General features: G+C 37.2%; 1 protein-coding gene across 1 annotated transcript in view; it reads left to right on the plus strand.

Moving 5' to 3' along the window:
• Window positions 1-12,842, plus strand: part of LOC127435466 (astrotactin-2-like) — a 716,076-nt gene that overhangs the window by 302,894 nt on the left and 400,340 nt on the right. Inside the window, exon 5 of the mRNA XM_051688999.1 lies at window positions 10,735-10,836. Coding sequence (XP_051544959.1) covers window positions 10,735-10,836 — 102 coding nt within the window. The remainder of the gene's footprint in view (window positions 1-10,734; window positions 10,837-12,842) is intronic.

Here is a 12,842-nt window from a genome sequence, read left to right on the forward strand (position 1 = left end):
TCCGTGACAAAATAGTAATATATTTGTATTTCAATCAGGTCAATTCTCTGAGGCCTTAGGACGACATTCGGCGCTTCAGCTCTTCCCCATTAGTGCAACAATCAAACCCCGAACTTCCCTCAGAACCAAACAAACAGAAAAAAGAAAAATGTGCGCATTAACCTCGCGCACGACATCGCCAACCGGCGTCCATCCCTCTAAACTCAAAGAGTCCACGTACACCTACGAGAGACCCCGCGACAACTTTGCCGTCAAATTGCTCAAGTCTGGTGCTTCTGTACAAATTTTGTGAGGCAAAATTGCATAACAGAAAATAATCTATAAAACAAACTCCAGCCAATAGACAGAATAAACACAAAGAACATGTAGATTAATTCACAGAACTGTCTCGAAGGTGTGTTTCTCCACAAAATGTCTCTAGCGGAACCAGCACAAAAAATAAAATAAAAAATAAATAATAATTATTATTATTACCGTCCAATATATATATATATATATATATATATATATATATATATATATATATATATAAAGCCGTACAGTTTCCTCAGACAGACAAACAAATGAATGTTCAGTGGGCCGGCTGGTCATGAGTGCAGCAGATGATGTAATCCTCCCAATGTCCTAGAAAAATACTACACAAAACAAACTCCAGCCAATAGGAGGCATAAGCATAAAGAACGTGCAGATTCATCCACAACTGCCCCGAAGGAGTGTTATTCCACAAAACAAACTCCAGCCGCTAGGCGGAACCAGCACAAAAGGAAACAAAACAGACGTCACACCATGACTTCCTCAGTCCATTGATTTTATGACGTTTGTAGGCATGTAGATATTTTGCAGCCATACTTGGTATCCATTCTCAATCTGGCCAGGAACTTCAGTGTAAAATGATCTTCCGTCAATGCAAAAGTTTATTGAAGGAATGTTATTCCACAAAACAAACTCCAGCCGCTAGGTGGAACCAAGACAAAAAAGAAACAAAAATGGTGCTCAGCTTCCTCAGACAGCCAAGAGTAAGTACAGCGAGTCAATCCACTCACATGAGAAACACCAAATGGTTTACTCACCCATTGTTTCTATGAAAGACAAGGCTTGCTTGGGACATGTGAATGTTTTATGGCCATCCTTAGTATCTATTCTCAGTTTGGCCGGAAACATCATAGCAAAAGCAATCTTCTGTTGATGTAAGAGTTTCTTGCATTCCTTCAATCAATCATGTTTCTCTCTTGTCGAATTCGCAAAGTCCGGGAAAAAGAAAATGTTGTGATTCATCCAAGAATGCTTTCCTTTGCTCCTCGCCTCCCGCAACACAAGGTCTTTATCGGATGATCTCAGAAATTTGGCCAGAATTGATTGGGGCCTATATCCCTCAGCAGATCTGCGAGCCGGGTCTCTGTGACCTCGCTCGACTTCCAGCTTATGGCCTGTTATGTCGAGCAGTCTTGGGAAAAGCTCGTCTAGGAATTTTACCATATCTCAGACTTCCTCATGCTCAGGAATTCCAACAATTCGTACATTATTTTGTCTACTTAGGTTCTCCAAATCGTAAATTTTTCAAAAAGGCGTTCCAAATCTATCTTGGTCATTGGCGGATTAGCAGCTAATTTTCTCTCCGATGACTCCAGATAATCGATCCATTTCTCGACGTCCGACACTCTTGTAACCAACTCAGAAAATTTTGTTTCCATCGCTGTAATCGATCGACTTATTACAGCAAGATCCTCTAAATCGGCAACAACTTTCATCAGCATCACAGACTTGTTGGACAGTTGACGCTGGGGTCTGCAGGCCCATCAGAGGTTTCAGCTTGAGCATGTAAGTGTCTTTTTATATCTCCAGAGCCCGAGGATTTTGACTTCTTTGCCATGTTGATTTCAAAGATCATATATATAGCAGGATATATCGAATCTCACCGGATTATGACACAAAATAATTCAAAACTAGCAAAGTGCACAGAGCTCGCCATTTACACGTCTGCTTCTCGCATGGAGTCACGTCAATGTAAGTGCTTTTATAAAATTATAAGCTTCACATTTCTGCCTTTAAACCCTCCAAAAATTGGACCCATTGACTTCTATTATAAATACCACACTGGAACCTCCATTTTTTGCCTTTTTTTAAAGAAAACAAGGGGCATATCAACATTAACTTTTGTGATAATCAACATGATGCTACAAATGCTGTTGATTGAGCTTAACATGTATTGAACCCAGAATATTCCTTTAATAAAAGAGTTCAAAGCACTGAACAAAACCAACCAGCTCCAAGGTGAATCACAACATTACATTATTTTAATTTAAGTAAAAAATAAAAAAATAAACAAATCTGGTAAAAAGACAAAGATACAAGAATGTACTTACCGTCTTTGATGAGTGAATGAGTTAGAATCACATTAAGTATTTAGAATGTTGTAATCGCATTAAAAACACTAAAAAAATATATGTTTTAAGCATATTGCAAAATCTTCAGATATATACAAATATATGAGTAGTTTGAGAGTGTAGGATGACCGACTCAATTGCATCATTCACAGCGTGTCATTTAAGTGGGCGTTCTTTTCAGGACCATGGCAAGTCCTGAGTGCTATAAAAAAAGCTATTAATATTATATAATGTAGTTCTTCACTGGAAATTCCAATATGAAACACAATATATAGAAAAAGAAAGAAAGAAAGAAAATGGATGTTAAAAATTATCATAAAAAAAAAAAAAAAAATATATATATATATATATATATATATATATATATATATATATATATATATTCAAATCTACAGTATGTAAAAAATAAATAAATAAATAAATAAATTTAAAAAAATAATGACATTTTAATTCCCGAACCCGACTGTTGCACTCTTTAAGTCAAAAGAGCCCACCACCATGTCTCGATGATATTGTGTTTTTTTTATTTGAGTTTTAGTCCACCTGGTGAACTAGACTAACCCTAAATGTGAGCAATAATGATAGTGATACTTCAATAGCCTATAGTGACGCAAGTTGGCATGCAAAAAAAGAGACCCAGATAGAAATGTGAAGAATTTTAATCAAAGACATCTCAGGAATTTATGCTACCAGTCTAATAGAACTTTGTAATTTAATCTTTGCCTAATACCATTTTTGTCAAATAAATTAAATGTGCAGTGCTTTGAAACATGTGAAGGGTTAATTTGAATTGGCCCTGTGTGGTCTTTGGTCTGAACGTCTCCCGTGGTCTCCATATGTTCTCATGTGTGTTTTGAATGTTTGATCCTGTATAGGTCAACTTAATCTCTTAATTATTCAAGTGGAAAATCAATTTCATCTGTCTTTCTGTCTGTCTATGTCTGTCTGTCCACTGCCGCTCTCTTTTTGCCTCTCTGAATGGCAAAGAGCATTGTTAATAACTTTATTTTATTCCATTGAGTCTAGCCAGCTCAGTAATACTTAATAGCATTCCAGAAGGAGCATTTTAGCAATATAGAGGCTGGAACAACCACAGGCAGAGTGAAGATGTTACTTGAGTTTTGACAGCAGGAAGGAATATGCTGCCATGTGCCTATACAGCTGTTCCTCCAGGGAGCCCAGATGTAAAGAAGACAGGATAATGCCTCCATGACATTTCACTCTCCAATCAAAAGAGCACTTTTCTTCAGTTTCAATAGATGTATGTCAGTCTCTTTTCTTTCCATTCCATCCAATTAAGCCATTAAATAATTATAGTCTTTGTCAATCACTCTTCCACTTTGAAGAGACAAAAAACAGTTGTCACCAGGAAGAAATTAGGCGTTTTTTTGCATTTAAGAAATGCTTTCAGGATTTATTTATTTATTTATTTATTCAGTTGTGTGAATGAAACTGACTCTTGAAATTGATGTCTATAAATATCTGTTTATTTGACTTGTTTATTTTGAAGTTGTAATTTATACAAATTGAGGAAATTAAAGCAAATTGGATTATTTTAAAGTAACTCTTCAAAGGACAACAAATATAAACAAAGTAAAATCATATACAGTGTATACAGTATATATATAAGCAATTTACATGTTTCCATTGATCATGGTATAAATATTGGGGGGGTTGGTACTTGCTTGTTTTGATTATTGTTGACTTGTTTTGATTATCATCCCCCCTTGGAATCTACACCCTTTCTGGCAACCAACCACCTCTCGAAGTGTCCAGCCCACCCAGTGAGTCACATATTAGAGCTGGAGTTGGGCCTGCTTTCGACGTCAAAATATGCATTAAGGAAGATGGAAGCAATTTATTCCTTAATGATGACGTGTTTTGACCATTTGTGCACATTATGGGTGTGCGATAGCTTGATGTGACTTGCCAATCGAAAGGTCCAACCTTGGCACACAATTCTTCGAAAACTTAATCCTTGACATTTGGAAGTGTTGGGTTTGGAAGTGGGTCCTCACAATCCACCAGAACAGTTTGGAGAATGGATGCCATGCCGATACAATCACTGTTAATACTAGTCATGATTTGGGTGTCAGTAGATGAAAATGATTAATAATACTTACATTCCCTATAATTTAACTGAGCATACATCCAAATTCAGAAGAGAACCACATTTTCTATGTGTGTAAAAGGAGCATGTCACTGTCATAGAAATATGCCTGGCATTCATCAAGGATGCAGTTAATGCACATTTTCTATTCTTCTAATTCATTGCATACAGTCCATTTACACTACCAACTCCTTATGAATGTGCTGTCTTTGTTTATATCGCTGGTGCTTGATAGGGAATGGACTATAATTAGAAGCAGATGATGAAAATCCCAGAGAAGAACCTTAGAAATCAATTGCACTTAATCCAGCCCATTTGCGCATTGCGCGGGTGATTTTGCCAAACCTACTTGCGCCTAGACTTAGCGCATGCTTTTACGAAAATACAAATTTCATGGCCATGCCCACTGACTTATGGCGTAGCGCTGCGCTTAATGCTAGTGCTCTTAAAATAGGGTCCTATGACTTTGACACATTTTCATTCAGTATTTATGACAAAATTAACTTAAGTTTATACATTCTTAAGGTCAAGTTCAAATACATTTAAACTATAAATTTTTTGTTGAGATAATGTAATTTAATTGTGTGGAAAAAGTTTTCCCCTTTCTCAATTTGTTTATTGAACTTTCTTTTTTTTTTTTTTTTTTTGATACATGATACTGTATATACTTACAACTGTACTTCACAAATGTACTTTACAATTTAAATGATTATATACACTGGTGGCCAAAATCTTGGAAAAATGTACAGATTTAGCTGTTTCGAAAGGAAATTGGTACTTTAATTCACCAAAGTGGCATTCAACAGATCACAAAGTATATTCAGGACATTACTGATGTAAAAAACAGCACCAGCACTATTTGAAAAAAGCCATTTTTGATCAAATCTAGACAGGCCCCATTTCCAGCAGTCATCACTCCTACACCTTATCCTCGAGTAATCATGCAACTTTCTAATTTGGTACTAGAAAATCACTTGCCATTATATCAAACACTGCTGAAAGCTATTTGGTTCATTTAATGAAGCTTCACATTGTCTTTGTGTTTGTTTTTGAGTTGCCACAGTATGCAATAGACTGGCATGTTTTAAGGTCAATATTAGGTCAAAAATGGCAAAAAAAAAAAAAAAAGAAAAAAAAAAGAAACAGCTTTCTCTAGAAACTCATCAGTCAATAATTGTTTTGAGGAATGAAGGGTATACAATGCTTGAAATTACCAAAAAACTGAAGATTTCATACAAAGGTGTACACTACAGTCTCAAAGACAAAGGACAATTGGCTCTAACAAGGACAGAAAGAGATGTGGAAGACCAGATGTACAACTAAACAAGAGGATAAGTACATCAGAGTCTCTAGTTTGAGAAATAGACGCCTCACATGTCCTCAGCTGACAGCTTCATTGAATTCTACCCGCTCAACACCAGTTTCATGTACAACAGTAAAGAGAAGACTCAGGGGTGCAGGCCTTATGGGAAGAATTGCAAAGAAAAAGCCACTTTTGAAACAGAAAAACAAAAAGAAAAGGTTAGATTGGGCAAAGAAACACAGACAACAGATAACTGGAAAATAGTGTTATGGATCTTAACCTCATTGAGCTTTTGTGGGATAAGCTAGAATGTAAGGTGCGTGAGAAGTGCCTGACAAGACAGCCACATCTATGGCAAGTGCTACAGGAAGCGTGGGGTGAAATGTCACCTGAGTATCTGGACAAACTGACAGCTAGAATGCCAAGGATCTGCAAAGTTGTCATTGCTGCACATGGAGGATTTTTTGATGAGAACTCTTTGACGTAGTTTAAGATGTTCTGAATTTTTTTTTTCAAACTGTAATAGTAATTTTTCATGTTATTAATGTCCTGACTATACATTGTGATCAGTTGAATGACACTTTGGTGAAAAAAAGTACCAATTTCTTTCCATAAGAGCAAAATATGTACATTATTACAAACTTTTGGCCGCCAGTGTATGTATATATATATATATATATATATATATATATAAAATTTGTACTGCAAAAATCAATAAGATTTTTACCTTTTTATTTCACTAAATAATTATGATGGGGATGGGAGAGATGTTGGGGTGAAATAAGACATGAGTTTTCATGAGTTTTAACCATCGATACTTATGCTGAAATTGCTGTAGAGTAGTGCATTTATATAATTCAGAGTTAATTTTGTTCTGTCACACCTGGAAGTGATGTAGCTGGTTTTGTAATGCTGTAATGCCTAGGAGGAATTGTTTTATTTTTTTATTTCTCCTTAGTTTTTCCTTCTGCTGTTCCACATCCATTTGACAGATTGTGTGATTGCTCTATACTATGGTTAGAAAAAGGCCTCTCAAGTGCCCTACAACTCCATAAAGCTCTGTGAAGTGTTCGCTTCCAGCATGCAATGCAATCAAGCAAAACCGCTCTTTTCATTTCAGGCTCTCAATAATCTTGCAGACCTTCAACGAAAACCAACTACGGGGAAACTTCTGAAGCGGTTTCTGTCTCAGCTTCATCACACATGCTAATTTTGTTTTCCTAAACACGATTTATTTGCTGAATAAACAGTGAGATTTGAATGGCAACAAAAGCAGTTGTTCGTTCACTATTCATTTACGCTAACCTCTCATGAAGGTAGCTTTCTTATTTATCCATACTTCCCTTTTCATCTTCATTTCTATTTCCTTGTCTCTCTATTCTTCGGTGTCTTAGACTGTGAATTCAGTCGCTTTGATCTGGGGTTTCAAGTAGATTTGCTAATACACAGCTAAACTGACTGGCCTGCTTTGTGAAATTAGGTTGGATATTTCTGGTAATTGCTTTTACCACTGCAGGACTATCTTTATTAGCATGCAATTGTGTTTTTAGTCCTTGAGACGCTGGTAGACAGCAGTTTATTCTTCAGAACTCAAACAAATCCTGACATGGACATGAAATAGTTCCTCTGTTCTTTTATTATATCAGCTTTGTGACAAGCTGTTATTTTTCAAAAATATTGGATATAAGTGGATATACATGAATTCTAAACCTAACCATTAATATAACAGGAAATTCACTGTTGTGTACCACTAAAGAAAGAAAACATCAGAGTATGGAATGAGATGAGGAAAGTGTATTACAGATTATTTGACATATATCAGTCATTTGTATTGCATAAATACATAAATATGGAATGATTAACCAAATTTGTTCACTGATGTTTCCTTTCTTAAAATGAAAGAATGTATGGGAATAAAAGTTTTACCTTTTCGGCTGTCACCATACTCAAACCAGTCACAGATGTAATATGCACGGTCAGGTCTGCAACAGCAAAAATAGCGATTATTATTATAGTTACAAATATATACGTCACGATCTTTATTTGAATTTTTGTTGAACATTATTTGTAGTACGCTGTCCATCGTGCAGATGTTTTTAATACGTTTAAAGTTGTCTAAAAAGCCTCCTCACCTGCTAGAGGCCAAAAGTGCGGGAGGGATGGATGTTATGCAATTAATAAGTTATTCACTGTAATCAGGTATGTGTGTGTGTGTTTGTGTGTGTGTGTGTGTATTGTACAACAGCCAGCCTTTTCCTGACAGTATTCTTCCTCCAGGGAAAGTGCACCGAGCAGATTCATTTCCATCCAGTCCAAACATCTAATGACCTGCTTCTGTTTAGTGTCAACACTTTCTATGTTAGTGACATACTTTCAGTCCTTCCTCTACACTTGAATTAAACACTAGGTAGAACTTTTGGAAGCTTCCTTTTGATAAGTATTGCAGACAGAAACATGTGCATGTCTTTGAAAAAGGCCCACCTGGAAAAAAAATAAAGCAATTCACAATGGAGACATCTGATAGAAAAATTATACATTAGCACTTTTCCAAAACCTGAGCTGCCTACCAAGACAGCATTTTATGGCATCACTGACACTCCCAACGTGAAGATTGTTCCAAAAGAGAACGTGCAAAAGAGAAAATGCTGAAATACATCTTCCTATGTTAAAACATATGATTTCAGACATCAATTCTACAATGCCACCATCATTTGCAGGTAAGATAATCTCAAGGCAATGCCCTACACGAGTTTTCTCACTGAAACCCTCCTCCACATCAGCAGCACCTGTCTATAGATCTGCTTTAGGGGGGCTGAATGTATGTATGTCTAATTATGCAGAAGCAGCAGCATATCTCACATGCTTGAGTCAGCATGTTTGTATGTTCTTAGCAGTAACAAATCAAGTACTCTTGGCCAATTTGAGCACAGTTTGAGACATTCTTGAGCTCTTTTAGGGTAATGACTCAGACACAGACTGATGGCAATGAGGTGAAGATTTATTAACAGTTCAAATTTATTAACAGTTCATATCCAAAGCATGTGACAAGATCAGGATCCAAACAGTTGGCGGTCAAAACCAGCAAAAGAAAAGAGTCATACAGTCCAATACAACAGGCAAAATCTAAAAACAACCACAAGTGAATAATGTTGAATAACTTTACTTTTCAGACAACAATTGGCCAGTTACCTTGTACATTTCTTCTCTACCAGCAAAAATAGTTCCAAAAGCATCAAGCACAACTCAATCTCTGTACTGCTCTCATACTTCTTGTTTCTAGTGGTGTTTCGTTGTAAACAAATCAGTGTTTTGAATGAATCACAAATAAACGTAGCATTCTTGTTCACCACTGAAACAATGGAAGTTAAGTCTACTTAAAAGATTAAAACATACTCAATGTTTTTTAACGTACCAATTGAGTCAGTGGGTCTGTTCCAAAACCTACATAGACAGCTGCCTACTAAGGTGAGGGAGTGATATGGAACACTCCACATAGGTGACAGGTGATGCATGATACAATGTTCTAAACACATATATATATATATATATATATATATATATATATATATATATATATATATATATATATAATATCAATATCAATACTTTTCAGTGTTGTAAAGATAAGTACAGTATATTTATAATAAAAATTGATCGCGCTTCATCCGCCATCTTGGAATTTTGTATTTTTTTCCCACTACCTTAGAATTTGGCTAAAACTTGATATATTAGGAGTAATGAATAATTGGTTCACTAACCATGGCTAACCCTAACCATCAGGTGTGTGTGTGTAGACTTGTATTAAAGCCAGAATATAATGAGACCAACATGATTGCACAGGAAATCAACATGTTGCTTCCGTATGTTCTGTATGTTCTGTATGTACCCTTAAGTCAACCCCAAACTGCCTAATTACTGACAGACGCCATCTCGTATTAGACATTTGTGCATCAATTTAACTGTGATCACCTTTCCCTTTCTTGCAAACTCTGAGACACATGTTCTGGTCCCATGGGAACCAGGAAGTAATTGCTTTCACATAAACAAAGGCAAGAGTGATTCAGAGGTTACATTTTCACTCTAAAATTTAAATTTCACACCACTGATGGTTAGGTGAAGGGTTGGGGTTTTTGTTAGGGATTACAGTGTAAGGTTAAAAAAATATGCATTCCAATTGACTGCATTACATCATTTACATCTCGCTTTTGGCACCATTCTGTGAACATTTCTCCTAGAAACTGGAGCTCACACATGCACATATGTTTAAAAATACTTCCAGCTTTTGCCACCGGGGGGAAATGATTCCAGTTTTGGTAAACACAGAGAGATTTCAGCAGCAGAACTTTCAACTTACTGTTGCCAAATACATAGTGTGATCAGTCTTTAGAGACTTTGGGCTGGACTCTTTTGACTTAGACTAGCAACACCTTTGCAGCCACCTAGAAAACCCTAGCAGCCAATCACATACCAACATTCTAAAAATAGCATAGCAACACCCTGGAAACCACCTACAACACTATCTATAGCATTTAGTGTCGTGGTGTTGAGTTTTGCACATGCAAGCACCCCTGCTGAAAAAAACCAGCATTGCTCATCACCATCTTATGTTAGGGTTTCCCAGCAATGGATGCTGATGTGCTGGTGTCTCCACTAGGCTTTTAAACTAGGTTTTGCTGGTGAAAAGGATGGCTATGCAGGTCCACCCGCTAGACTAGCACTAAACCAGTACTAACCAGCATAACCAGCCTACACAAGCATGGGAATTGCAAGCTGGCTAAGCTGATCTTTTTAGCAGGGGCCACTCGCATCATCTTCAGAAAATGTAAAAATGTGATTTTATGGACACACCAGGGACACATGAAATAAAGTTTATTTTTTGCAATAAATCTCACTATCTCTCTCTCTGTTTGTCTGTTTCTCTCGGTCTCTGAATGAAGTTGGAGGCATGTTTGGTCGTCAGGGAGATTCTGGTTCAGAAATGGATGATGACACTCAGCTGAAATTTTACACAGAGCACAGGGGTCGCCGCCGCAGCAAAGGTAACGTTCACTTCATTTGCACACTTTACATAAGTCATTTTACACATTGGACAGTTAAAACATGTTACACTACCTCAACTCCCATAAGAAATGAAGATCACTCCTGCCAACGAAGATGTTGATGCTGAACTGTCATAAGAATTCAGGATCCATATTCATGATAAGGCATTTTAAATTAAACAAGACTGTACCATGGCACACTTTCAATAGCTTAGGGAAGGCCTGGGTAGCTCAGCAAGTAAAGACACTGACTACCACACTTGGAGTCGCAAGTTCGAATCCAGGGCATGCTGAGTAACTCCAGTCAGGCTTCCTAAGCAACCAGTTGGCCCAGTTGCTTGGGTAGGTAGAGTCATGTTGGGTTAACCTCCTCATAGTCACTATAATGTGGTTCTCGCTCTTGGTGGGGCATGTGGTGAGTTGTGTGTGGATACCACAGAGTGTCTCCACTAGGCTTTTAAACCTAAACTAGGTTTTTTTAAACTAGGCACGTGTGAGCCTTCACACGTGCTAGGTCTCCATGGTAACACGCTCAGCAAGCCATGTGATAAGATGCGCAGATTGACTGTCTCAGATGCGGAGGCAACTGAGATTCATCCTCCGCCACCCAGATTGAGGTTAGTCACTATGCCACCACGAGGACTTAGAACACATTGGGAATTGGGCATGCCAAATTGGGGAGAAAAGGGGAGAAAAAAATAAATAAAAATGTTAAGTGTTTAATAATAGCTCAAACGCAACCATTCCAGCACAGGTCACATCCACACTAATATGTTTTTTTTATTTTTTATTCATTTTTCTACATTACATTTATCGTCATAACTAGAACAGCACTTTCCTTCACTGAAAAGGGAAAACACCCTCCGTAACCGATGGAAAATTGGTATTGGTATTTGAAAACAGAGTTTTCCAACTTAAACAAATGAATAGCCCCAGTTTCACGAGAAACTTCTCTGTAGTTACGTTTATCAATGCACGAAACGTCGACCTGTTAACGGTTTAGGGGGTTTGACCCCCCTAATCAAGGCTTGAACCCCCCCGAAGGACGTCAAAACAAGATGTCATGAAAAAAAACACTCATTCAGTGATGCGCATTCATTTCGTGCATGACAGAGCACAGCAAATATAAGTGTCTAAAATGCTTGTGTACAGTTCAATTGAATGAAAAAGTTTACCCTTTTTAACTTAACGCTGATGAGTGAATGGATGAAGCAAGCTGTCTGCTGAAATAACAAAAAATAACCACAAATCTTAAAACAAATCTTGAAATAAAAGCTTGCGTTTTACCTGTCAGTCAGACACACTTGGAAGTTGTGTTCATTTATATAGCAACAATAATAGGCTGTGGGTATGTTTTCTCAGAATCATCAATGGCTGGTAGAAAAACAAAAATACTGTAGTGCCATAGGCAGAGTGTGTGTAAGGCTGGTCTAGCCTTCACTTGGCCAGTAACCTGTCTCAGTTCCCCCACCTCATATAGCCTACAAACATTAAATACTAGCGGGAAGGGAAAGCTGACTCTAGATCAGTGGCCGTGGCCAAATTCATCTTAAAATGTAAATTGCTTGAGTCACTGCGTGGGTTGTCTTTATTTCTGAAAGAATTTAACATTTTAAAACAAATATAAAATAACATAGTGCAATTCATACATGAATACATATTTATTAGATTATAGTTACATTGAAACGAGTGTATCCGCATTTGTAACATTCCATTCCTTGCATCCATTCACATTTAAATCAATAGCCAAAGCGTCCAATAAAACTCGAAACAATCCAGCATGGAGATGAATTAAATTATATTCATCATCGTTCCTTGAGCTTGTGAAGAAGACTCTCTCCACTGGATTTTATTTTAATTTCCGAAAAGTTAAATCAACTGCATGACATAGGCCTATATGTGCAGGACCACTTTTAATGGTGCATGCAGGTCCACCTGTGGCTCAACCTTGTGGAGACGCGTGACACTGAGGAAGTCTGCTTTCTTGATGCGCCCACCTCCCAAGG

The sequence above is a fragment of the Myxocyprinus asiaticus genome, chromosome 4, assembly GCF_019703515.2.
Source record: "Myxocyprinus asiaticus isolate MX2 ecotype Aquarium Trade chromosome 4, UBuf_Myxa_2, whole genome shotgun sequence".
In the NCBI taxonomy this organism is placed as follows: Eukaryota; Metazoa; Chordata; class Actinopteri; order Cypriniformes; family Catostomidae; genus Myxocyprinus; species Myxocyprinus asiaticus.